Source organism: Heterocephalus glaber, unplaced genomic scaffold (genome assembly GCF_053883595.1).
Source record: "Heterocephalus glaber isolate CG9 unplaced genomic scaffold, H.glaber_assembly_v1.0 deba00001461, whole genome shotgun sequence".
In the NCBI taxonomy this organism is placed as follows: Eukaryota; Metazoa; Chordata; class Mammalia; order Rodentia; family Bathyergidae; genus Heterocephalus; species Heterocephalus glaber.
In genome coordinates this window covers 23,661,871-23,689,134 of record NW_028258308.1, presented here as the reverse complement: position 1 = coordinate 23,689,134, position 27,264 = coordinate 23,661,871, and the positions used below count along the sequence as shown (strand labels likewise).

The 27,264-nt window shown below is 37.0% G+C and overlaps 1 protein-coding gene across 1 annotated transcript; it reads right to left on the bottom strand.

Annotated features, from left to right (window-relative positions):
• Asah1 (N-acylsphingosine amidohydrolase 1) lies at positions 1-27,264 on the bottom strand. The gene is made up of 14 exons (XM_004853068.4): positions 27,080-27,264; positions 16,016-16,062; positions 11,703-11,793; positions 11,224-11,310; positions 8,675-8,753; positions 7,480-7,554; positions 6,255-6,300; positions 5,587-5,731; positions 4,697-4,751; positions 4,488-4,569; positions 3,359-3,490; positions 3,133-3,256; positions 2,658-2,714; positions 1-1,259 (listed from the first exon to the last, which is right to left on the bottom strand). Exons 1-14 carry the CDS (start codon positions 27,155-27,157, stop codon positions 1,170-1,172), a joined length of 1,188 nt encoding a protein of 395 aa, XP_004853125.2. The 5' UTR covers positions 27,158-27,264; the 3' UTR covers positions 1-1,169.

Genomic DNA, 27,264 nt, shown 5'->3' with positions numbered 1-27,264 from the left:
TGAGTGTTGACTGAATGTTTATTGAGCATCATGATACAACTAACATTATACAAAATGAAGTGGACACAGTCTTGCACAAATAGCATATGTTTCAGTTAATTGTGAGAGATTAACAAGTTCTGTTAGCATTTTTTATAGATTTCTGAAAAATATTTTAAATTACTGTATTAAAAGTTTTTTTAAAATACATGTTTTTCAGAAGGACAAACTAAAAACCTACGTATTAAATCAGTGATACTTGTGAAAATTCAATTAGTTCACCTCCTATTTCCTATTTTCAAGTCTTTGAAGTTTATTCACCAGTTCACAGAATGTTGGACTCAGTTTTGGTTGTTTTGTTTGGCAGTGGGGAATTGAACCCAGGGCCTTTTTGAGACAGGGTCTTGTTGAGTCATTAAGTTGTCCAGGCTGGGCTCAAACTTTTGATCCTTTTGCCTCAGTCCCCCGATTCCAGGCATGTGCCACCATGCCCAGCTTAGACTCAAATTTTTAAATTTTGCAACTTCCTGGGTTACCAGGAGGTAGAATAATTATGAAAAACAGAGTGCTGCGATTCTTTTTATAAAAAACTACGTTGGATATTGACTAATTCATGTTTACAGAGTAAGGCCCATTTACTGCCCATTAAAGGAAATACTGAATGTCTGTCTCAACTTCCCAGTCAAATGGAATGAAATTACATTGCTGTCACTAATAGCAAATGCAATGATACGTCAATTTTCTTAGTAGTTAGAAGGAAAATTTTGCTACACAGAAAAATACACAATTATGTTGATGAAAGTAAAAAACTGAATAATGTGGAGTATTTACTTTTACATTAGTCACACAGGGTTACTAGTTTAAATGCCTGTAGAGAATTGTGATTTGAAATTCTATGGAGGTGGTTTAACTGCTTATCCCAATCCGCAAATGTTGAAGAGAAATGATTCTCAGCAAATTCTAGAAGACTGTTTACTTCACTTAAAGAAGTAACCTGTGAATAGGAAGAATCAATTGTGATGGCAAAAACAGTCTGCTAAATGTAAAAATACTGAGAAAGGCTAGCTTATGACTCAGAGAACCAGCCTAGAGTCTTTAGCCTTCGGAGGGAATTCAGACAGCTGCATTGGTCAACCATGCTGGACAGCATGTCTTCATATCTCAGCATGTTCCGTAGGGCAGATGTGTGCTCACCAGCCCACACAAGGGTCTGGACAATCCCGAAGGTAAGCTTCATAGTGATTTTTTGTAACATCCATCAAGGCTGTAAATACAGTCAGCTGAAAGAAAAGTTACTTTTATTTCAAGGATGTTTTACATTCGAAAATGTTCAGACACATATTAGATATCTGTCCCTGAAAAATCTGCTGTATGAAATTATTATTAAACATTAGCATTAAAATTATATAATATAAAAAAAAATTATATAATATAGAGGGCCGGGGATTCAGCTCAGTGGGTTCGCCGCCTGCTGCGCAAGCGCAAGGACCCGAGTTCAATCCCCAGTACCAAAAAAAAAAAATTATATAATATAGAATTATAAAATATATAATATAGTATAGTAAAATTATATAACAGTAATATAGTATATGATATAGTAATTATATAATATATTGTATAATACAGTATAGTACAGCATTAAACAAAGCAATCAACATCAATAGAACCATTATTCCAGGTTGTGAGCATTAATAGGCTTGGAAAAATCTCTAGTTGTTTATAAGGACTTATTACTGAGCAATACATTGCTTCACCACCAATGGTTTAAGATTCACTTAACCCTCCTCAATGTATACAAAGCAGTCACAAAAAGTCTATCGATATGCTAGGGCCATGGTGCCATAAGCAGGGCATGCAGAGCCCTCTCAATGACATCACGAGTTGTATGACTTTTTTCTACACTAAAACCTTAGTATTCAGGTTTAATTGAAGTGTTGGTACTCTGTGATAAATAAGTGGGTTTTAGGTTACAGTTTGGGCACTCAGTCATTAAAAAGTTCGCCATCACTGCTCTAGGGAGTATGAACAATCTCTTTGTTATCCTTATTCTCGAAGCATTTCAAATACAGAGAAGAAACTACAGACACACAAATTACAAAGCACACATACAAAGTGACTGGGGGGGGGGTGTCACACAGAGCATGTAAATCACCCCACTATGAGCTCTCATGAAGCTGGTGTGGGCAAAATGAGCAGTATGGCAGGGTCAGTGGGCTGAAGGAAAGCATCTTCGTGAAGGAGACAGGTTTGATCTAAATACTTACGGACAAGAGGCACTTTGTTGTTGTTGGTTTTTTGGCAGAGGCAATGGAGGCATGTCCAATTTAGGAAGACAGAGGCACAAGGACCAAGAAAAAGAAGAGATGGAACAAATGGGATAGCACAGGAACATAACCAGAACACACATGGAATGGCTACTACCAAACAGGGTGACTAGGAAACATTTTGCATTTCTCATTTATAGTATGGAGAAAAGATTTTTTTTTGTATGTAATAAAGCTCAGGGGAAACTAATCTACCAAGACAAAGCTCTGTCTTTGTGCAGTACAGTTTGCAGTTTAGCCTTAAACTGGATATAACTTTTATGCTTAAACTGATCCAAGACAACAAGGGAAGATAAAACACAGGACCAAATTCTTTCCCGAAAAGCCTATCTGTAATATGTATTTTTTAAATACCTTGTTGAGGACAGGTTTTGTTGATAGAATATCATACAAGGTTGCAAATGAGAGACTCTAAAACACAAAAAGAGTTCTGTTCAGTAAGTTAAATACAAACATAAGTAACATTTATCCACACAAATGGCTCATTAGAAACCGAAACATTCTTCAATTTCCCTTGGAGTCACTGCTAGAAATACAGGTAACAGTTTTAATATACTGTATTATTTTTCTTTCTCTTCCTCCCCTTTAGACTCTCACCTGTTTGTTAATTCACAGAGTTTAATTTCAGAGTAGTATCCAGCATTAAGAGTAAGAAAACAAAAATACAGCAAAATTTTGTTCTGTAAGTTAAAAACTCAGTGAGGACTGTCTAATGATACAAAGTAATATGAGGTTTATACATTTTTTGAAGGCCAAAGAAAAATGCCAGAACTGAGATAATCCTTAATGGGATTACTGTTTCTTTCTATATAAGACAGTGCAAATGTACCTCTTGGGTTGTGCGTTTTAGACACGTCTGTGCAGGTGTTCTACGATCATCAAGGAATAAGGGGTTTTTCCATCGGTCATAGTTTGTTTGTACCACATACCATCTACCCTGTTTAGGATCAAGTCTAGGTACAAAAAGAAAGATTCCTTCTTAGGCTTCATGCCTTAAACCTATATGTATGTCAGTCTGGGCTTTAGTTTCTACTTTGTTTTAAAAATGTACTTACTCATATATATCCAAAGAGTCCTTTCTTTCTCGTGTAATCACACACCCTTCCCCAGACTGGTTACCTCCCAGAATAAAGTATGCTGGGGCCAATAATTTGGTCTTGGCCAGTATATTCTTGGCTTCTTCATAGCTACATAGAAACATTTTTAAAAAAAGAAAAAAATGTTCTTGTTGATGTGGATTGGAAATGTTTTAATACTGTGAAAACTAAGGGAAAATACATGTTTTTAAAAATGAAATGGTGAGCAATGGTTCCCAGAGTAACAACACCCTCCTGACCTGAGATGCTGAAGCACTTGAGACCTGAACTGGTAATTTTAGAGGTGTTCTCTCAGCTGAAGAACATAATCACCTGAAGAGATTATCCTCCAATTTATTCTCTGCTTTTCACTCAACAACAGAAGGGAAAGAATGCTACAAGCACAGTACATGAAACTTAGGGAACAGAAAGTAACCTTCTTGAAAATTTGGGCTTTTAAAAATTGCAGTTCATTATTAAAGAAGACTACTAAATTATTCCTTGGAAAGTATTAGAATCAGGCTCCATACTCATTTATCCTAAGTCATCTGGATGCAGTGTGGCTGAAGGAAAAGCAGTTCTGCTCTTAGATTTCTGCACCACAGCAAAGGTGACTTCTAGGGTAATATCTGCCATTTCAATAAAGATTTCACTGTACTATTTTGTGTGGGGGTGATTCATTTTTTGTATGCCAAATGATTCATAGATGTTCTTCATAGCATCAATATCCTCAGTATTTTTAATAATTCATTTCCTTGTATAAGAACATACAAAATATGAGTAATTACTGGGCATGGTAGTACATGCCTATAAATCAGCACTCAGTAGGCTGAGACAAGAATAGTATCACTGCAAGTTCAAGGCCACCCTGGGCTACATGGTGAGTTCAAGGGCAGTCTGAAATATATAGCAAGACCCTGTCTCAAAAACAAACACCACTCCCCAAACCAAAACAAAAAACATGAATAATTCCATATAAGTGTCAAAGTTTCACCTAAAAAGTTTTGCAGTTTTTCCTCAGTTGATGTTAACTGGGGCTTGGGAAATATGCTTGTTTTTAATATAAGTAACATAAACTAAATATCTAATAATGAACCAATCATTTCACCTTGTAGCATTTTCCAGAACTGATCTAGTGATAAACCCTATCCATGAGGCATCTTTCTTTCCCAAAATCCATTCTAGGAGACCTGGAAAAGAGGAAACACACATAGCACCACCAGATCCGGAAGAAGTTAGGCTACTCAATCAGAAAGTATAGTTTAATCCTCTTAAAATGGCTGTGAAATTCCCATTAAACTTCCAGACACTACTTACCCAGATAACCACCATTCATGCTGAAACGTTCGTTTAGTGTAAGACTAAACTGTCCCTTAAAAAAAAATCACTGAGGTTAGACACTTCAACTATCTTTCGAAGGCCCTATCTCTATATTAAAGTGGTATATAAAGGCCTTGTATTGGCAACACCGAGAAGTAAAAAAACATGACATTATCACCATATACAGGGATCGAACTCTGGTCCTTGTGCTTGCACAGCAGGCAGCGAAACCACTGAGCTAAATCCCCGGCCCAAAATCAGGGTTGTTTCTTTTTTCGGTACTGGGGATCGTACTTGGGACCTTATGCTTGCGAAGCAGGTGGTGGAACCACTGAGCTAAATCCCGTGCCCTTTTTTTTTTTTTTAACTGGGTCTTGCTATGCAGTTTGGGCTGGCCTCAGACTCACAGCAATCCTCATGCCTCAGCCTCCTGAGTCCTGGGACTACAGGCATGCGCCATGATGCCTGGCAATCACTTTATATTAACAAGGCTTTTTTAAAATTCAAAGCATTTTCACATCTAGTATATGAGATAAAGTTAGGCAGGAAATTATTAGCCACACTTTTTGGACAGGAAATGGAAGAGCAAGGAATTCATGCCTGATAAGTCTGAGTGAGCAGCAGACCCAGGCCAGATCTCAGGTTTGGCTCCTAGTCCTGAAACCTGAAGCCACATGCTTTTTATCCTAAAACTGTCTCAGAAATCATCCCCTTTTTATTCTTTTCTACCATGTGATCTCATGGCAATGAAAATGACAAGTAAAAGGGGATGGAAGCAGGATTTCATGTTCCTTTGCGGTCCTCATTTTCTTAGACTTCACCCTTCACAGATAGTGAAACCAGGACACAACTCTACCTGTAAAATCATGTAACAATAGGTTCCTTACTGGTTTGAATCCTGTTAACATGCCCACATAGCCAGCAAAGCTTGTAGCCTTGAAGACAGTTTTACTGTTTCTTTGGAAGTCCAAATTCACTGTTAAAGGTTTTAGTTCCTCAGTTATGACCCAGGTGTTATTATTTATGTTCCACCTACAAGAGACAAGTTTTGGTGATATTCAAGAACAGTGATGAAAATAATGATGAATATAAGAGCCAGGCATTATACTAGGTGCTTTACCTAACTAATCACTGATCAAGCCTAACAAGACCTTTTTAATAAGGGTGGGTGGTTTTATTTCCTTCACCTGATAATGAAACTGAGGCTCAGATTTGAAGTGGAGTAACTCCTAATGTACAGATTATATAATTAACAAGCCTCACGTTTAAATTTAGGTCCAATCACGAAACCATTACTTTTTCAGAAAGGTCAAGATGACAGATACAAAACAATGTTCCTCTTCCTTCTAAGCAACAAATGAAACGTGCATTTCTGCTTGAGAGGTGCAACGTCTCATATAACCTCCCAGATAGCTGAGTAGGTATACTGTCTTAACACTAAGGAATTCAGGTATCTTCACTGACTCTCATATTTTGGGCATGACTTGGGACTTTTCATCAAGGTAATACAGTCTGATTTTCTTAAGGAATGATAGATACTATGTTCCTTGCTTACCCAAGAAATATTCCAAAATCCATGTTTCTAACATGTAGTAGATGACCTATTAGAAAGTAAGCAGAAGATACATGCTGTAGAAGTTAAGATAGTACATCTGGTTCAGAACACAGCTGCATGCTTTACTTTTGTTAATTTATAATCACAACTATATTTCACAACAAAAGATAAGGATTAAGAAGCAGCCTGATAGCATAATCCTTATTAAGATAATACTTGTATTACTGTCACATTGGCAAGATACCTACTACAAAATCTGACAGTACTGTATAGGGCTCTAGGTAAGATCAGAATATAGGGAAAAGATGAATGATCATTCTTTGGTCAACTATAACACAGTTCTACCAGGACATAGCTATCTTAGCCCTAACTAATGTGACTTAGCCAAGGCACTTCAAGAGTTAGGTGTAGGCAGATTTTGTGCCCAGAATATAGGTCAAAAGACAGAGTGAATCAGGGCAAATTGTTTTGTGCTTTGTACTATGGGGACCACCATGAAAAATATGGGAAAGTGAGGCTGCTACACTTAGGCTCTCTTGGCTGGGAAATGATGGGAAAATGTTTCTCCTGGACCTCCAGAACAATTAGTCATGTATGAAGATAATGAAGTAACTCCTGTGAAGACTTCTATCACATCATACAGATGTGTGTAAGGAAACTATAGGGAAAGTGGGAATATTTTAAATCTTGAAACACTTCTGCCATTTTTCTTTTTTTACATGCCTGAATTAAACTTTAGTGGGCATTATAGTGGTCTTCGGGTAAGGATAGTTTTACTCTGAGAGGCTGAGGTAGGAAGATCCCAACTTCCATTCCAGGCTGAACAATGTAGCAACTTAGCAAGACACTGTCTTAAAGAATAAAAGAGGCCCAGAAGGCACTTGATTCAATCCCTAGCACCAAAAGTAATAATAACAATAATAAATATAAGTAAATAAAAATAAAGTAAGGCTAATTTTCAAAGCACTTAGAAAAATTTAAGATATATAAAGCTGTATGCAACATACATCGAATTTACACAGTGAGCCTGGATTTTAAAAGTTCTAATGCCTTTTTTTTTTGGTACCGGAGATCGAACTCAGGACCTTGCATTTGTAAGGCAGGCAAGGCAGGCACAGTACCACTGAGCTAAATCCTCAGCCCTCTAATGCCATTTTTAAAGAAGATCTTTCTTTGTCATGATACTCTACTCTGCACTGCCCACCTCCCCTCAGCATACATTTACCTTTCTTGTCTTCAGTTATTATTGAGGTGCACATAGTAAACAATTCATAAAAAATGTTAAATGAAATAATCTCTCCTATAAGAAAAAGACAAGAAAAAATTTTGTTAATACACAGAACCATGACAGTACAAAGGAAGTTGTTTTGGTTTCAGTGGTGTTTTGGATTGAACTCAGATGTGCTACAGTAAGGATACACAGTATACCAAGGGCTACACACCCCTCCCCAAATTTTAAGAAAATAAATCTTCACTGCAGGTGTGTGTGTTTTGGTACATAACAGTGCCTCAAGACAATATGAGTGTGCCAGAAAATGTGGCCCATGGCAGTGTCCCTCACCTACCCAAACCCTCTAGACCAAGGACAAAACAAGTCTCCAAAAAGACAGCTATAGTATTTGACAAGCTGGACCTGTATTGTAATATAATGTCCCAAGTTCTCACCAGCATCTTTCAGTGTAGATCTCTGGAGCGCTCACACACTGTAACTTAATATATCTAGCTCTTCTCTGCAGGCTGAAAATGGATTTTGCTCAGATTTTTAAGAGTATGACTAACATTTCTAGGGTGAGAAATTAGAGCTAAGAACTAGTGATAAAATTAGAGCCTCCAAGAAAATCCACTGTAGAATATTTTTTATTTTTGAATATTTTTTCCAAAACTTTAAAATCATTTAGCATTTAATCCAAAGGTATAGAAGCACACATCCTTTAATGTTAACATGTTAAGCTTAACATGTTTTCTGTACCAATCCAATGTTTATTTCCATTTAATGTCTACTCTGATGAAACTTTACTCTTATTATGAATCCTCTATCAATTAATTTTTCTCTAAAAATAATTATATTTGGTAATGACTTCCTAGAATTCTTTTTTTGGGGGGAGGGGTCTACCAGGGATTGAACTCGGGACCTTGTGCTTGCAAGGCAGGCACTGGAACCACTGAGCTAAATCCCCGGCCCCACCTAGAATTCTTTACATAACAAAGGAATTAAAGTCTTGCTTCACATAGAGATTGCAAATTTGTATTTCTAGTACGCTATCTTTTAAACAAAGCAACAAAAAACTAGCCACCTTTGTTGCTAAATATCAAAACTTTAGTGAGCTGTATACTTAAGATCTGTGCACTTTATGTGCACCATACCTCTATATGTTGAAGTGTTTTATTCAATGTTCAACACATTACAAAGTTAACTTTACCTAAAGGTATCTCAGTAACGTCTGCAATTCCTTTCATTTCTTCTTCATAAGGACCAGAAAACTGACCAAGTAGATCAGGCTGAAAACAAATATATTCACAATCATTTAACCTGAAAGCATGCTTTTAGGTATGGTACTCTGACATAGTGTGTTTCACATATTGCTACTACAATAGATGATAAATTATTTTTAAAGCATTTTTATTGTCATGTATTTCTAAAAGGTTCTATGTAATAGTATTGGGCACCTACATATAGAAGTATGCTTCTTCAACTGCTTTATCCTGCTTGGTTTTTCTCCTACTCTCCAGAGTGGAATCTGGAATAATTCTACCTACATAATCTCACATAACCCACAATCCAAGAATGTTATAACAAGCACTTTTTTAAAACGTTTTTTCTTTTATTATTTTTTATTTTTTGAGACAGGGTCTCACTGTGTAGTTCAGGCTGGTCCTGAAATCACTATGTAGCCCAGGCTAGCCCTGAACTCACAAAGATCCTCCTGCCTCCTCCGGAGTGCTGGGATCACAGGTGTGCACCACCACACCCAGGTAACAAGCACTTCTTAGCTCTACATCATTCACCCTCTAGCCAAATGCAATAAACCTGCACTATTCTGATTAGTCACAAAACCTTTTGTCATGTAATTGATAAACTTGAGATGGCAATTTAAATTCACAGCCTCTTGCTGAGATAGTGTGCTTAAAGTTCACAAGTTACTGTTTTTCATCAACTGGGTAATGAGATCTAACAAAACATAATTTTCTCTGTATGAATTAGAAGCATGGCAGAAGTGAAATGTTCCAAGTAGTTTAACAAACAAACATGACTTAATTGTAACATTTATCAAACACTTATTATATCCAAGCACAATACTTTACAAAGAGTTTGATATCTAATTCTGATAACCGTCATGAGAAATGTGTATTATTAGTATTATTCTCCTGGATGAAAAAACTGCAGTTTCATAGGTGTGTGACTGATGTGGCCTAAAACCCCTGATAACAAAACACTGCAGTGGTGCCCTCCCTACTGACAACCAGAGTAGAAGGGGAGTTAGGGCACATGTAATATACGGGGATCTATTCTTCTTTTCTTCTGTCAATTTTTATTTTGGGGAAATCTGATAAGTATGCATGTAAAGGAGAACCTTAATCAAAAACTGAGATCCTAAACATGAGATAAAAGGTCTGGTGATTGGCAGATATGAATGTCACAGGGAGGAAGAAACCAGAGCATCTAGCCTCTGGCACAGTGATTCTTGACCTAGAGAGATCTGGCAATGTCTTGTGACATTGTTGGTTGCCACAACCCAGAGAGTATTACCAGCATCCAGTGGGTAGAGACCAGGGATGCTGCTAAACACCCCACACCACACAGGACCGCCCCCACGACAAATAATTGTTTAACCCCAGATGTCATGCCCTAGGACCTTGCAGTCTTTCCCCAGACCTCTGCACCCTGCAGTAAAGCCTGAGGGAAGGTGACAAGATCTCTTTGGAGGTTCTAGGGGCCGGACTATGTGTTCAACTGGTTCCGTCTAAATTAAAAGAGGGCTGAGAGGGCCAGGGATTTAGCGCAGTGGTTCCAGCGCCTGCCTCATAAGCGCAAGGTCCCGAGTTCGATCCCTGGTACCAAAAAAAACCCAAAAAACAAAACGAAAAGAGGGCTGAGAAATGAAATATTTCTGCACAACCAGGAAGAAAATGAGATGGTCTGGCGATTGCACAACTACAAGAAATAATTCAATAGAGTTTCAAGAGTCACAGCTTCTGAGGTACTCTACAGAATACAAGGCTGGGTTGAGTATGTCATTTGGTTATAATCTAGAGAAATCGAGGTGTTCTGAGACTCTTGGGCAAAGTACTTAAGAAAAACAAAACACGTGTTTTAAATCTTTTCTTCTGCCTGCCTGCCAGCCTTCCTTCCTTCCTTCCTGGATGTTGGGGACCAAATCAAGGGTCTCATGCATGCTAAATATGGCACTCTACCACTAAGGTATATACCCAGCAAAAAAAAAAAGTTTTCAACAGTGAACTTAATAACCCTAAGAATAAATTCCATACTTCCAGAAAAAAAATGTATATTGTCCACTGCTCTATAAAATAGTCCATACTTACAAAAAGCATCAATGAACAACTGACAAAATGTGCCATGCTTTGTGATGTGTTACTACTCCAATATTATTAATCCCAGAATTTAAGTCTCTCTGAAGTTTTGAACGTGATCTAGAATAAATGCAAATATGTCCCAAGTTCCTGACAAGAGGGTGTTTAATTACACCTTTAAATAATCCTGAGGGTTTTTCTGTTTGGTTTTTTCGTTTTGGTAATGGGATGGAACTCAGGATCTTGCACTTGTGAAGCAGGTGTGGCTCCACTGAGCTAAATCCCTGGCCCAATCCTGAGTATTTCTGAACTCTGTGTTATGCGTGTGTGTGTGTGTGTGTGTGTGTGCGTGTGCGCGCGCATGTGCTCGCATGCATGCATGAGTGCGTGTCTGTGTATGTGTGTGTGCTTAAAATTCATCACAGGAAATATTTCTTACCAACTTCTGATCCACCATCTGCATAACTTTTCCACTTGGCACAAATGTATTTACCATATTCTTAAAGGAATTCACTATAATCTTTAGCTGAAAAAAATTAATAAAACACTTAAATAATGTAAAGTAATGTCAAATAATATTTAAGATTAATATTGGTATAATGAAAACAGATATAGACCTTTTGACTTACCCATATATAGCTAAATCAGAGAGTGCTATTATTAACAATTTTATCTTTAATGGCATTTGCTTAATTATGCAAATAAAGGGAGATGATATAAAGGGAAATAAACAGTTGAAGTCTGTCAAAGAACATGAAGCTACAAAACATCTTTTCATCTATTTACTGTACATGTCAGAAAAGTATCAAAAGCACACTTTTAAACTTTTTAATGGTAATTTCATAAAGTGTTTTTTAAAAATGCAGTTATATTCAGTAAAGTCAGAAAGACAAGACTGAAGAATTGTAGCATACCTACCATTGGTCCCTTGTCAACCATTAATTCATGCCATCTTTTGTAGGGTGGTAAATCAAGATTTATGGTGTACCATGGAACTGGTCCTCTATACCTGTAATGAGAGATATACTACCTTGAAACACTGAAAGTAGCTTTCTGAGGGTGCTAGACACCTACATCTATATAAGGATATTCTAGACACATATGCTTAATAACAGTATACAGGTTGTTACACAAACACAATTTGTAAAGAATGCCCAGTTTCCATCTAGTGCTTCTGCCCTCTGTTGCACATACAATTCTAAGTAGTCTTAGAAATCTTAGAATAGAATTATACATTCTATAACACTGATGTGACTTGGTGATATGTGAAAGAATCAACTGTGGCTCAAGAGCCTAAATATCACTAGTGGAAAACACCTGCCCTTTTCCTTTCCCCTTTCTAAATATCTGCAAAGATTTAATCTAAGCCTACACACTTCTCCAGTTGGTTCTGGAGCCTCAGAATTCTCTCTCAAGCAGTCTAACACTATTGCTAACTCACTGTGGTTTCAGTAAGGTCCCCTCTTAAGCCTCAGAATAGCAACAAACATTAACTTCCTGTGACTGGCTTCAAGAACCTCCACGATTCTCTTATCCAAACAATATTTTCTAGGATATACTTCTCTTCTCATTCCTCTGTAATAAGTCCAAGCCCAAGCACTATCATATCCAGTCTCCAACTTCCTACTCTAACTTACAGCAATTTCTAGGAAGATATATCAACGTTCACTCCATTATAAATGGAGATGGGCTATATTTCTAAGTGGATGAACTCTATAAACATCTCTGTTACCATAAGAACATCATTTTCTGGCCTTTTTTGCCAAGCTTGAATAGCTATTAAGGGTGTGTCACTCAGTGACTTTATCAGCTTAAGCTATGTGTAAAAACAGAAGTCATTTAATCCACTACTTCGGTGCTCCAGGAAAAAGTACAGTGCAGTCTGGTGTGTGCTGCTCTTGAAATGTTTAGCAGGATCTTAAAACATTGCCTAGATTTGTATCTATGTAAGGGAGTGGATTATTTTCTAAAAGTTCTTAATGCTTCTATATATACATCTTCTGTCATAAATATTTGGTTCTCTTAAGTAATACTGCTCAGCTTGGGCCCAGATGTATGTAAAAATTTTATGAAACTATTAACCAGCAGCCTTTACGTTGTGATTTAGATAGAAAAGCATACTCAGTTTTACAAACACACACCTAAATAAAACCACAATGAATGAATTTTGTTCTTCTCAAAGCATTTTCAAGTTTTCTAGTTCCTTAGGAACTGGTATCTCCTTAAAAAATTGCAAAATATTATAATAACTAACTCAGAGAAATTAGGTTTTCATCACAACACATTAATTCCATTTCTGAATGACTACGATTTCATATGCAAAACTTTGTCCCACAGTTCAGTAACCTGTTACACTTATTATGGGCAGACACTACCAACCTACCCATCTTCACAAGCTTGCATTTGAATTTTCGTATCTAATGGCATGGTAAACAAGTGGCCATATTGGAGCTGTGTACATTGGTTGCACTATCATAAGATACGTATTCTACATATGAACTCCAATCAACTGCTCCTTTCCTCGTAACACTCAAAAAACGAAATCATCCTCCTCTATCTGCCATAAATTCTTGATTCTTTTTTGATCTGAAGTTTTGGGTAGGCTCAACGATTTCAGAAAGGAAATGGAGAGGAAATGAACTCACTACAATAGAGGTTTATAGTTTTGTGGGCATAGAGAGACTTCAGAAACCTTTATAATAAAACCTCCACTAATCAGAATGTTTTAAAAACTGGCTAATATGATTAACAAAATTATTTTAATAACTAAAGTTTAACATAATCCCACATTTTGGTTCTCATTAAATGTTTTTTAAATATCTCAGTATTTAACACCTGCACTTTGATTTCCTACAGAAAGAGTATCTATCTTGTGAGGACAGTGAGGATTACATAAATATAATCAATCAATAGTAGTTACCATAATATGTTTTCCTACTTATTGCAAACAATCATTATCACTCAATCATTTTGAGACAGCATTTGCTGTGTCCAGGTCATCATAATATCAATCATATGCTCGAACCTGCATGGCTCCCCAGGTGGCATGGAATCTAGTTCAAGCAACACAATGTACACATGTGCAAACAGAAGACCAGAGAATGAGCACCCAGGGAACAGCAGAAAAGAAATGCTCAGTAGATTCAGCGGGATACAAGGGTGATGAGACCATGGTTCCTAGATCTCTGCACCAATGTGACTGGTCAGGCTGGGCGAACAGGAATCTCCTTCCTCCCTCACAGATGCCCATGCATACCACAAAAATCTACGCACTTGGCTGTAAAGGATGACCTACAGGAACATGAGGGCTGTCATTCAAATGCACACGCATGCCATATTTCTCTCCCAGATCTCAAGATCCATTTATAGTTCAGAGAAGAAAAGGATTACAGCAGACCCAAGGATTTTGGTGTATGAAACCAAGCCAGTCAGGTAGGAAGAAATCTGGCAGAAATTCTAAGGCAAGGAGAGAAACATACATGTACATTACGTACATGTTTAAATGTTTGTGAGTTTAGGTATGCATGTATGTGTACATGTATATACATACAGACACACACACAGAGCAATGTGGAACCAATTAAGTTCCCATTCAGGGAAAGTTTATAGTTTGGTCAGCAATCAATTCACAGATATATGTAAAGTATACACAAAGGGGAGCAGAAAAAAGCCCTTAAATGTGGAATGTATTCATTAAAAGTTCAATGAATTGAGACAGTGAGACCAGCCAAGAGAAGTGATCACTAAGGCAGTGAAGGCCAGCATGGTGCCAGTAGTGACAGAAAAGAATTTCTGAGAGCAGGTCACTGATGAGGAAGATGGAAGGTCCACTGGAGAATAACATCGAAAATGGTTACCTCTAAATATCTGCATGAGACAAGGTAAGTAAATCAAAAGAATTCAAGTTCTTACAGTTTTGCTCAACCAACAGCAATTGTTACTCAATTAGTACTAATTACCATAGAATATTTTCCTACTTCACTAACAACAATTAGCATCACTTAGTCCTTTTTGTTTGTTTGTTTTTGAGAGGGGGTACAGGGGATCACACTCAGGACCTTGCCAGACAGGTGCGGTGTCACTGAACTACATCCCTGGCCCCACTTAGTCCTTTTTGAGACTTAGCATTATCTATGTACAGGCCATCATAATACCAGTTATATTGCCTGAACCACATGACTCTCCAGGTGACTTGGAAATTAGTCCAAATGGCACAAGACACATGTACAGACAAGAGAGCAGAGGCCAAGCACCCAGTGAGCAACAGAAAATAAATATTCCAGTGGAATTCAGATGGATATAGGTGGCGTGACTATCATTTCTGGAACTCCAGTATTCCAGCGTCCCAAGGATACTGGGACAGAGGCTACTTAAGACTACATAATTTAGAAATGAGCAGTATGATATATAATTTGGATTGTTACAAAAAGTGAAGATGTCATCGTGATATACTGGTTAAAGTTTTACTTTGCCTCCTTGCTTCCTTCAGCAGTCTGTTTTCAACAATGGGGAAGAACTTGAAAAGAAAAAGACGACCATTCCCTAAACTTTTCCTTCCTTTCTACATTCTGTACCCTCTGGACCTGTGAACTTTGTCTTTTCCCATTAGCCCATTTCACTGTTAGGATTTGGAAAGACCAAAATTTAGACTAAAATGTTAGGTACACTGAAGCATGATATTTCCCTTTTTCTTATGTTTTCCAATACCGTTTTATCTTTTTTTTTGGTACTGGGGATTGAACTTGGGTTCTTGTGCTTGCGAGGCAGATGGCAGAACCACTGAGCTAAATCCCCGCCCCCTGTTTTATCTTTGGTAGCTTTATCAAACCAAGGTTTATTCCTTAAATGTCACAAATATGAGGTCTAACGCTTTCTGATGTAATATAAGTTGGTGGCTTATACCCAGGCACCACAGAGCATCACAGCTCAGCTGGGATACAGGCCTTTCATTTGTTACAGGTAAGACAAATGTAGATAGAAATGATAGTGAAGAATAGAAATCCTTTTCTGTCCTATGACTCTGACAGGCCAGAAATGGACATTTTAATCATAGACTGTTTTCCATATTTGTCCAAGATCTTAACCAAATGCATAAGACACAAACCTAAGTAAACCCAACTTTGTCTCAGGGTAGGAGACATGACAAATTTAATTCACTGTCATTATTTCTATGAGAACGTTACTTTGACACACAGATCAAAGTAAGTTTTAATCATCTAATGTTTACTCACGTTGGTCCAGAAGGAGGGTAAGTTGATTTTCTACAGTCTTCTGTCCACTAAAAAAAAAAAAGAAAAGTTTCAGAAAATTACAAATGCTTGCTAACTGAATAGGTAATCTACAATAATAATTACCAGGGCCAGGGATTTAGCTCAGTGTCTGCCTCACAAGTGCAAGGTCCTGAGTTCAATCCCTGGTACCAGAAAAAAAAACAATCTACCGTTTACAAAGACAAAAATCATCCTTTTAGACCATTTAAGTACTTCTTGAAAGCCTCTCTTTGAGAAAACTTCTAAAATTCCAAACTGTTAAAATCACAATGCAATAGGCACAAGTGTCAGGTATTATATTTTGGCTCTTATATTACAAATATACTGAGTAAACAAGAAAAGTCTAGCGGTATATGAAAATGTGTCTATTAGATAAGCTCACTTATCACGTATGTAAATGACTGGAAGCCAACTCTCTTGGACTTGGCCAGAGATTTGTGTCTCAAATCAGATTTTCAGGGCATACTGCATGAGGGCCTTCACAATCTGGCTATAGTTTATCATCCCAGCCTCATTCTCCTGACACTTGTCCTAAAGCAGACACCTCCGGTGAACTCTCACCTTTTCATCCCCATGCACATGCTGTGCCTTCTGCCCTAACCTGATGAATGTCTGATTCTAACGTCTAAGATCTGCTTCACATCCTTCCATTTTTGTGAAGTCTTCATCCTCCCCCAATATGAAAATAGTTCTCCTCTCCTCTATACTCCCACAGCCTTTGTACACATCTCTATTAGAACCATTTTTATGGCAGTGCATTACCACTGTTTGTGTGTCTCTTTACTAACATATTCTGCTCCTAGATGTGAGTGCAGCCCCAACACTGAGGTCACTATTGCAGACAATAAATAAATAAAACTGTTTTAGGACATTGTTGCTGCTCAGTACCAAAATTGAATTTTCTCCTAACATAAAATTATCAAGAATCCATATATGATTCTTTTATTACTGGTTCAAGATGGCAAGTATGTTTTTTTCTTTTCCTTTAGAGACTCAATACTGTAAAAGTAATTTTTTTTCTGGTACTGGGGATTGAACCCAGGAAACACTGAGCTACATCCTCAGTTCTTTTCATTTTTAATTTTGAGACAGGGTCTCACTAAATAAACAGTCTGGACTGGTTTAGAACTTGTGATCTTTCTGCCTCAACTTCCCATAGTAGCTGGGATTATCACACCCAGCAAAATAATTGTTTTTAAAAGTATAAATCTAGCTAGGTGTGGTGGTATACACCTGTAATACCAGTACTCACTCTGGGAGTCTGAAGTAGGAGGTTCACAAATCCAAGCCCAGCTTGAGCAATTTAGTGACTTAGACCTTGTCTCAAAGATTACAACAAAAGGGCTGGTGATGTAGCTCAGTGTGAAGATCCTGGGTTCAATCCTCAGTACCTACCCAGCCCCACAAGTATAAATCTGCAATAGGAGGGAGAGTAGAGAAGGAAACTATTGGAATTATAGATTGAGCTAAAAAAATGTATCTGGTGTACATTTGTGCAGTAATGGAAACCAAAGATATCGGTTTAATTCTTGATACCATGGGGAGTATATAAAGAAATATGACATTCCCATAATTTAAACATTAACTGCTGTCAAAATGATCTTACCATAGTATAAGTAAATTTCTCAAATAAGTAGAAGTTGTCTTGTAATTTTGAGTTAAATTAATTAAGAAATAGTATCAGGTCTGTAGCAAAAACTGATTTCTAAAGCCATTCATGGCTGAGGGACATTCTCTTTAGAATTACAGAAAAATAAACATAATCAGAGAACACTGAACAATGACCAATATTTACAATTTAATGCTGCTTATTGTTTTCATTTTTGTAAGGGAACATTTATACAAAACATGAAAAACTAAGTTACAGTTAAATTATCAAAACGAACTAAGCAAAGTAAAAGCATCTAGAACTGAAGGAGAGGGGAAAACGGCAAAGGGGATAATGATGCCTGGATATTCTAGGTATGACAATTAGACAAGACAATGAAATAAAAGGCACATAAGTGGAACAAAAGTAATACACAGCACTGTCTGTAGAAAACCCTTAAGAATTTAATACAATGTATTAGATCTAATAAATACAAAACTTCAGGATAAAAGCTCAATGTTCAAAAACCAACTGGATTTCTACTCAGTGGCAATGAACAATCTGAAAATGAAATTAAGAAAACAATTCCAGTCCGGGGATTTCGCTCAGTGGTTCCATCGCCTCCCTTGCAAGCGCAAGGTCCCGAGTTCGATCTCTGATACCAAAAAAAAAACAAAAAAAAAAGGAAACAATTCCACTTACAATAGCATCAAAAGGAATAAAATACTCATAAGTAATTCAATCAAAAAAGTGCAAGACCTGTACACCTAAAACTGTGAAACACTGTACAAAGAAATTAAAGACTTAAATTGAAAGCTATCCATGTTTATGAGTTGGATGAGTCAGTACTGTCAAAATGGCAATATTTTTCAAATTATGCTACAGATTTTCAACACTATTCCCATGAAAACCCCTGCCAGTTTCATTGCAGAGATAGGTCAGCTAGATATAAAGTTTATATGGAAATTCAACAGGCCCAGAATAGACAAAACAATCTTAAAAAAAGAAGAACAAAGTTGGAAAATCCCCCATGCACAGCTAAAGACTACAAGGAACTGAGCAAAAGAGAAAAAAGAAAATGCTGTGAGACAGTGGGAGACAGGGAAGAGAACTGGTGGGGAGAGCAAGCTAAGCAACAGAGAGACCTGTAAGACTCAGAACATAGTTGCTCCCACAATGACTGCACCAGAAATAGAAAAGAGCCAACCTAATAGTCCAAGAAATTAATTTTGGTAGCTGCCTGAATACATATTAAATTTTGCAAAGCCATCTTTGCCTCTGTAAATGAATAGGATTTGAACTAAGTACAGAACCAAGTTGTTTTGCTCTGGATAAAAAGCGAGTGATGTCAGAAATTGCATTATCAGTTTAATTTGGTGTACATCTGGTGAACATTAACACACTTAAAGCAAATCAAAAGTCATGAGAAAATCACTAGGATAATCCAACACCTCAAGATCAGAAGTCTTGATCACACTGTGTCAACAATAAACTATGCTAATTTTAATTTAGAATATTATACTTTTTGGAAAATTCTTCTGAAAAAGACCAGCATTTAATGAAACAATAGTTTGATTATGAAAAAAAAAGAACAAAGTTGGAGGACTCATGTTTCAGTTTTAAAACTTATAATACTAGGTACAGTAGCTCTTTATTACAGTAAGACTTACTGAAATAAGTAATGCTGTACTTAAGAAAAACAAGTATAGGAAAATTTATCATAAATCACAGTAAGTCTTTACCACATTAGTAAAGTATGTACAATGGAATAGAACTGAGAGTTTACAAAGAATGCTACATTTACAGCCAGCTGCATATTGTGAACCAATATAAGATTTAGAGGGCTGAGGATTTAGCTCAGTGGTTCCACCGCCTGCCTCTCAAGCACAAGGTCCTAAGTTCGATCCCTGGTACCAAAAAAAAGAAAAAAAATTTGAATACATAAAATCTTACAACTCTGTAATACAAAGATAAGTAACCAATTAAAAATGGGTAGCAAAGGATCTGAGTAGTGTACCTTCTCCAAAGAAGACATATGAAAACTATAATGAGATACTAGTTTATAGGATGGTTATAATAAAAGAGATACAACAACAAGTGTTGGTGAGAATGTGAAGAAACTGGATCACTCAGATATGGCTAGCTGCTATACAAAAATAGTCTGACCTTTCTTCCAAGACGTAAATAGAGTTACCATATAAACCAGCAATTTTGCCCCAAGGTATATTCCCAAGAGATGAGAAAATACCCACATAAAAACTTGTATAAAATGTTCATAGCAGCATTGTTCACCATGCTCAAATGTGTTGACAATTCAAATGTCCACTAAGTGCTGAATGGATAAACAAAATGAGGTATATGGATATAATGGAATATTATTTGGCAATACAAAGAAATGAAGTACAGATATATGCTACAAGAAGAATGGACCTTAAAACTATTATAATAGGGGCTGGGGATTTAGCTCAGTGGTTCCAGCACCTGCCGCACAAGCGCATGATCCCAAGTTTGAACCCCAGTACCAAAAAAACAAAATAAACAAACAAAAAAACCTATTATAATAGCTAAAAGACACCAATCACGAAGAACCATACATTTTACTGTCTCCTGTATATGAAATGTGCAGAACAGGCAAATCTATATTGATAGAAAATGTATTAGTAGCTGCCTAAGGGCTGGGTGGGTTGAAAATTGACGGATGGGGGGTTTTTTTTCTGGAGGTGCTGAAAAATGTCTTAAAATTGATTGGAATGATGGTTGCACAACTCTATAAATAAACTGAAGCCATTTAATTGTATAATTTTAATGCTAAATTATATGGTATGTGAAATATCTCAATAAAGCTATTACAATAAAAGAGGGAATGTTTAAAGTATGCTAAATTTTTATCCATCACTGCAGTATGAGATAATGCTGAGAGATTAATTCATTTGGACAAATATAGCACAAACATACCACCAACATTTATAAACATAAATAAAGATGAAGGTAATTTTTACTACCCAATATGGCAGGGCACCACACAATGAAAGAAACAGCTATAAACAACTAACATAGCAACAGATGTGGGTTCAGGAATAAATATGGCCCTTGAGTAGATAATTACCTGATCAACTAAAAGTAAAAACAGGTAAAAGTGGTTGTGTCTAGAGAAAGGGAGTTAGGGCAGAAAGAATGAGGCTGGAGAATCTTACTTTTCATAAGTCTATCCATATCAGATTTTCTTCAGTCATCTACACTGTAATACAAATTTTTAAATTTTGATTTTTAAAACTGCATGATTATTTATATCATGTGATGGATTTTGAGAATGACTCTTTGTCATCATTTTTAAATTTCTGAAACTATTACTACCTAAAATTATTTTAAAATAATAGCAGCTACTATAATGGAGGGCATGATACTCTCAACTCATAAGTCCTTGTTTAGAAAATTTAACAAGGTATATCGAAAAAGTAGCACTCTATTCCTTTAAAGTCTTCCTTTACAAATATGAATATTGCAAACATCATCTAGTAGCAAAGGTATGTATTAACCTTAGAAATGCAATTCTTGCTTTATATTAACTTATTCAATATAAAATTCTAAATATCAGATCTTTTGGTTAGTTGAGAGTACAATTTAATTCACAAAAATCCAATTTCTGTCCTTTAATACTTGACTTCCAGCTATCAAGAATTTTATGGCCATGTTTAGGATGCAAGCAAGACACTGCTCAACCAGCAATTTGTAGGTTACACTGCTGGCAAGAGAATCAGAGTCCAGGGTTTACCCTTCTGTGTAACAGCTTCCTACAGTAAAGAAAGTAAAACCAATGATTCTACTTGATTCCTATTAAAGAGTAATATGCACTTCGTTCAGGGCTTGTAACTATCACTAAAATCAGCTCTGCAAATGAGTGAAATGCAATGACTCCTGTCCCTCCCAAAGAATTACACTTTCATGCCCTGGATTCAAACCAATATAAAAATGAAATTTCAGACCTATTTCTTCCTAGATAACTGTAAAGGAAGTTGAAAGTGCTCTGTCAGGTTCTAGAAGAGAAGCTGACCTTGTCCACACAGAAGAACTAAAGAGCAACCTGGCAGTAATATATATGGGAGTCTGAGGTTGATAACTATAATCATCCTGGCTGCAATAAACACATGAAATCTGCATAGCATCTGGCTCCAAGAATAAAGGATAAATGGGAATGAAAGTAAGGTAACATCCATTGACACCAAAGTCACTTCACCTCATACTGGGGGGCAGACATCCATACCATGTTTGGTATATATTTGATATTTCATTTTCCTAAGTGGACACTGTGTAATATAATAGGAAGCTCCTAACAAAAGAGAACAACAAGAGAGGTGACAAGTACAGCCTACCAAAGAGGAATGGAAAGCTAAGCACAGGTGCTGTCAGTGTTAAGTGAGACTTGTGTATGGAACATGCTGTTGTCATGTTTGAAGACTGCCTTAGGTGTGATAACTGAAACAAAGATATTTCTGCAGTAGACTTTCGTTGGTATTTTCATTGTAATTCACACAAGAACTTATTTCTGTTATTTTTTAGATCCTGTGAGCAGGTGAACAGTTGATGTTGAAAATGTTGATACTTATTCTACACACTCATTACATATTAAAAATTTAATATTTCATTTTGTTAATATTTTATTTTCCTGTTAAGTACACACTTTAATATAATAAAACTCATAAAATTAAAATTAATAATTCATCAATAGAAATGCTCATTTTTGATCATTTGAAATAGGAAGAAAAGGTCCAAAGGGGTAGGGGAAGTGGGAGGGGAATGGGAGAGGAAAGAAAGGAAAGGGAAAATTATGAGAAAAGGAAAAAATGGAAACAAAGTCTTTGTAAATAGGGAATGGTGGAGGGGGTGAAAGGAGCACAGGGAATGGGGAAAAAATAAGAACCAAGATACATCATGTACAGGTACAAGCACCCAATGATAAATGTAAATGTACTGTATACCTAAAATGTACCCATAAAAGAATTTAAGTAAAAAAAATACTCTTTAAAAGTAAACATGGGCATTATACACCTCCATAATGGGGTATATAACCCCCAAATCTAAAAATTTGCCATGATGCTCGAGGGACTACACAAAAAGGCTAGCTTTGGGGAAAAGGATGGTCCTCCAAGGTGCACTCTCCAAGGGAATCACAACTTTAGAGCCTACCTACAGCCTTGAAATAAAATTATCATAAACTCATTTGTTCTTACAACTTTTTTACTATGCCCAAATTTAACTATATACGGTCTTAATAACAGATAAACTTATCAAAAGAGGTAAAAACTTAAACAGATGCTAGGTAAAGATGACAGGTTGAGACAGCACAGTCAGATTGGTATAACCTGCTACCTTATCACAGGAAAACAATCAAATTTAGAATTTTAACACCCACCCTTGTGTTGTTTTCTAAGGGCAAAGGTAAGTGGTAAAATTCTGATGTTTCAATCTATTTAAAACTGGAAAATATTTTTTTAAATAGCTTCTTGGTCCATGAATTCTCCAATTATTTTGGTTATCTGATAGGAACTTAATATTCTTTGAAATGAATCAATCTTTATGTTCTCTCAACTTATTAAAAAAACTAATTACAGAGCTACTGATCCTAACATACTCAGGAAATAACATTCAAAGTGAAAGGTATTTCATAAGGACTTAGTGAATGCTCCACACCTAAAAAAAGACAACTTGTCCAGCTCCTTCAAGTATTTGACTCCAGTTGAATTAGTGAGACCCTCAATGAAGTGTATGTTTCTAATAATATACAAAAGAATTCGGAGAGCCTCAGAAAAAGAATGAAAAGTAACTCCCAGAAATTATATGGCTCACCCTAGTTGTCATACTTATGAGAAAAGAATTTGAATAACTTTAGCAACTTTAGTTTCTACCTAAAACTAAATAGACACATACCTAATAAGAAATGGCACACGCCTTGCATATAAAATTCAGATAAGAATGGAAATATTTTCAGATGTCTCCCAGACTTTGATAAAATGGCACCTGTTAAACTGTTGATGTTCAGGTAAAAGGAATGGGGAGAAATTCTCCAAGAGGGCAGTGCCCTTCTGTCTGACTCATAGGCAGCATTTGGAATGGAGTTTGGCACATGGAAGGCATGTGTATTAGCTAAATAAGTGAATAGGTTATACTGTACTTGTGTGTTTCTTTTTCTGTAGCACTGGGGGAAAGCCTATGTAGTACAATAGCCCTGGTGAAATCATACAGGATTTATGAGATCCTGGGAAACTTTGTGAAAAATCACTGCTCAAGATGATTCAATAGCTACTGTCAACAGTGCTACCACTCCTATGAGAAGCTGAAGCCTCTCATTATTAAGCCATTGTGTTTCATTCTCACATAGCTTATGGATCATCTCATGTTAATTACTGAGACAGTCAATTCTCCCACTCCAGTTCCTTTCCTTTTGATTGCTACTAATCTCACTATAATCTATTTTGTCACCAACATTGTTTTCAGCCAAGATAACCCAATAACTCCCAGTTGTCAAAATGACCCGATGACCTCTATATGATTCAATACCTTCAGTATTGAGATGGGAACTTCACATCTCAATATTATTCAACACAGGTAACTTATCCCAGTGTCTTCCCTGACCATGCTGTCACAGTTCCTCTCCCATTTGGACTGCTGCTTTAACTTTGCCAATTTCCTCTTTACCTATACTTGTACAATTCACATTCCGTCTAGTTTCTCCTTTGTCTTCCTGTATCTACTTTCTAGGAAAGTTCATCTGCTCCAATGGCTTCATATCATTTCATCAATCTAATCAATATCAATCTTAATCTTCCCCACCCCCAGACATGCTCACACCCCCGCTCCCTTACCTTCATCCAGTCTTTCCCTGTGTTAATTCTGTCTCCTAATTTCCTCTGAAAACACCTACATCTCTCGGTTGCACTGGTGCCACCCTCCTTCATTTCTTTACTTTGTTATTTGAGGTTGATCCCAAGGACTCACTCAAGCTAAGTGTGCTCTGTCACTGAGGTATACCCCCAACTTGCCACCCTGCTTTAATTAGTCCTCTGGACTGATTTCCTTCTATCCACACATGCCTACTCTTACACCCCTCCAATCTAATTTTATCTTTTTAAATGTAACTTTAATTAAATTTTTATTTCATCACTGAATTTTTTTATGTCAGAGCTACCCAACAGCTTTCCCTCCTTTTTTCACATACATTCCATAGACCTTCACTGGGTCTAGAGAACTCTGACCAATGTCAACCTGAATTCCTACTCATATTTTTCTTAGGTGTTTCCTGTCCCATTATCTCTTATGAGGCTCTTCATAGATTCAATAATGACGAATAAGTCAGGACAACCTCAAGATATACATATTAGGAAAGGCCTTGAATTCATTCACACACATACATGCACAAAATACCTACTAATTTTCCAAATCAAATGATTTGTCATCTAAAGCTGGTCTTCATCATTCATATTTATCAAAAATTGTACTGAAATGTCTTTTATTACCATGAGGCTATGGTTTATCATATACTGATTCAAATCAAAAATTTTTATTCTTGTCAGAGATTGAAGCCACTAATTTTTTTTGCCCAAAATACACATTTTTTGTTTCCAAAGAAGATTTTAGAACAATAAAATATTATTCGATGTTCAATTTTTCAGTTTTAAATGGGTAAACAATTTTCTATAGTGGTAATATTAGTGATTATAAAGACAATTTTAAAGTGATTATTGATAATTTGGTGTTACAAATGGTCTTATGCTTCAAGAAGTTATCTCTTTAGAACCTAAAATGCTTTTACATATTTTGTCTCATTTACTTCTACTACTTATACAATGATTTTCATGGGTGGCACAATTCTTATTTGCTCTGTAGACCATGAAACCAAGATATGAGTTAAATTATTTACTCCTAATCTTATGCTAACTTTTTCAGGCAATTCCTATAATGACTTTATGCTGCTATTCTACACAGTGCTTAATTCAAAACAATGATAAATTCCAGGCATAAGATTTGGAGTGCTAGAGCTTGGAAGATCAAGATCATTCAGAATCCTTAATGACTCTATCTTTTGAATGATAGCATTTTAGTAGATTTAAAAATTACTGCTAATAAAAGTAGGATAGTTAAGACTATTGGCATTTTACAGTGAACATAAAGGGAAGGTGTTGTGATCAGGCAAACCATATTCAAAATACTGAGTATTTTGTTCACTGTGTGTCTAGTAAAAATAGATGATTTCATTAACTGGTGTCAGTTTTACTAATTCTGGATGCTTTGAAAGTGAGGGGGGAAATGCTGCATGATAGACAAGACTACTGGAAATAGATGACTTAGTAGTAATTAGTGAAGTGCACAGCAGAGACTCCTCCCTAGGGAAGTTACTACACTTCTATGCAGTTCCAAAGGTCCTTTTGGTGATTAGGACTCAGCATTTGCCAGACCATTCAGAAAAATTAGCAAAGACCTAGCACAAGAGGGTCCCAATTTTTATTGTGCCAAGTGAAGAGCTTTATTAAAAGAAAACACACTACACATACTAACATATACCTGTCATTTTTTCCAGAAAGAATATTATAACAACAGTAACAATAAAATCCTGGAAGTTCATAAAATCAGAATAAAAGCTAACATTCTAAATGAGTGATTTTAGTTTATATTTTTACTCTTATTTAGTTTATATTGTTTATTTATGTAGTTTATATTCTCATTTCACTGAAGTCCTGTGAAAACAGCTTTCCAAATGACACAAGGCCTGAGTTTAGTAATGGCATAAGGAACAATAATGTGGCCTCTGGCTACAGACTTGCTCAATCTAGGACTACTTCCTCTTCTGTTAAATGTAAGTCACTCTGGTCCTTCACTGTCTCTTGCAGCTACCAAGCCAGAGCCCCGCTGAATAGCCCCAGTGAAAGAGCTACAAGACCTGCGTTCCTATGACCAGGGTGGAGTGTGGGGTCAGAGGCACAGCGGGCGCCGGCCCGGGCTGCCCCAACTACTCAGACCAGGCAGCTTTCCGCGAGGCACCTTCGCCCGGAGAAAAACATCTGGTCACCAGGCTGAGAATGTCCAAGTCGTGAAGCAGTCTGGTGCTTCAGGACTGCACAAAAGTGGAAACTTCTTTTTAAGAGTTCTGGCTAAGAGAGCTTGGAACTGCTGTTTCTAATACTATCACTCAAATCTGAAAATGTGCGACTCATACATTCCTAGACGCTGCAGAGATTAGGATTTCCCTAACAGGTGTTCTTGTTCTACCTAGCACCAAGTCGACTACGGACGGGGCTCACTGGCCGGGTCTGAACCCACACCCGTGCAAGGGACACCGCGGATCCAGGTGAAAATGCCGCCGCCGCCGCCAGGTGCTCCTCGCCGCTCGCCGCCCGCCACTGCGAGGCCGCCCGCGCCCGCACCTGCAGCTCCAGCTCACTCACCGGTGGCGCGTGCTGCGCCTCAGCACAGGTGACAGCCGCGGCCAGAAGGACGAAGGTGAGGCGACTTCGGCCCAACATCCTACCGGCAGCCAATGTGACTCCTCCGCACTTCCTTAGAGGCTCCCAGAAGCTTCACCTGGGCGGCGAGAAAGCTGCGCCCCCGCGCGCTGCGTGACAGACGACCG

What these genes read in the sequence shown, in the direction of transcription:
- Asah1 (XM_004853068.4), bottom strand. Translation starts at nt 27,157, where the DNA reads ATGTTGGGCCGAAGTCGCCTCACCTTCGTCCTTCTGGCCGCGGCTGTC. An exon ending in TACCCTCCTTCTGGACCAAC is followed by an intron (nt 11,794 to 16,015) that starts GTGAGTAAACAT and finishes CTCTCATTACAG; the next exon opens with GTATAGAGGACCAGTTCCAT. An exon ending in TAAAACGCACAACCCAAGAG is followed by an intron (nt 2,715 to 3,132) that starts GTACATTTGCAC and finishes TTTGTGTTTTAG; the next exon opens with AGTCTCTCATTTGCAACCTT.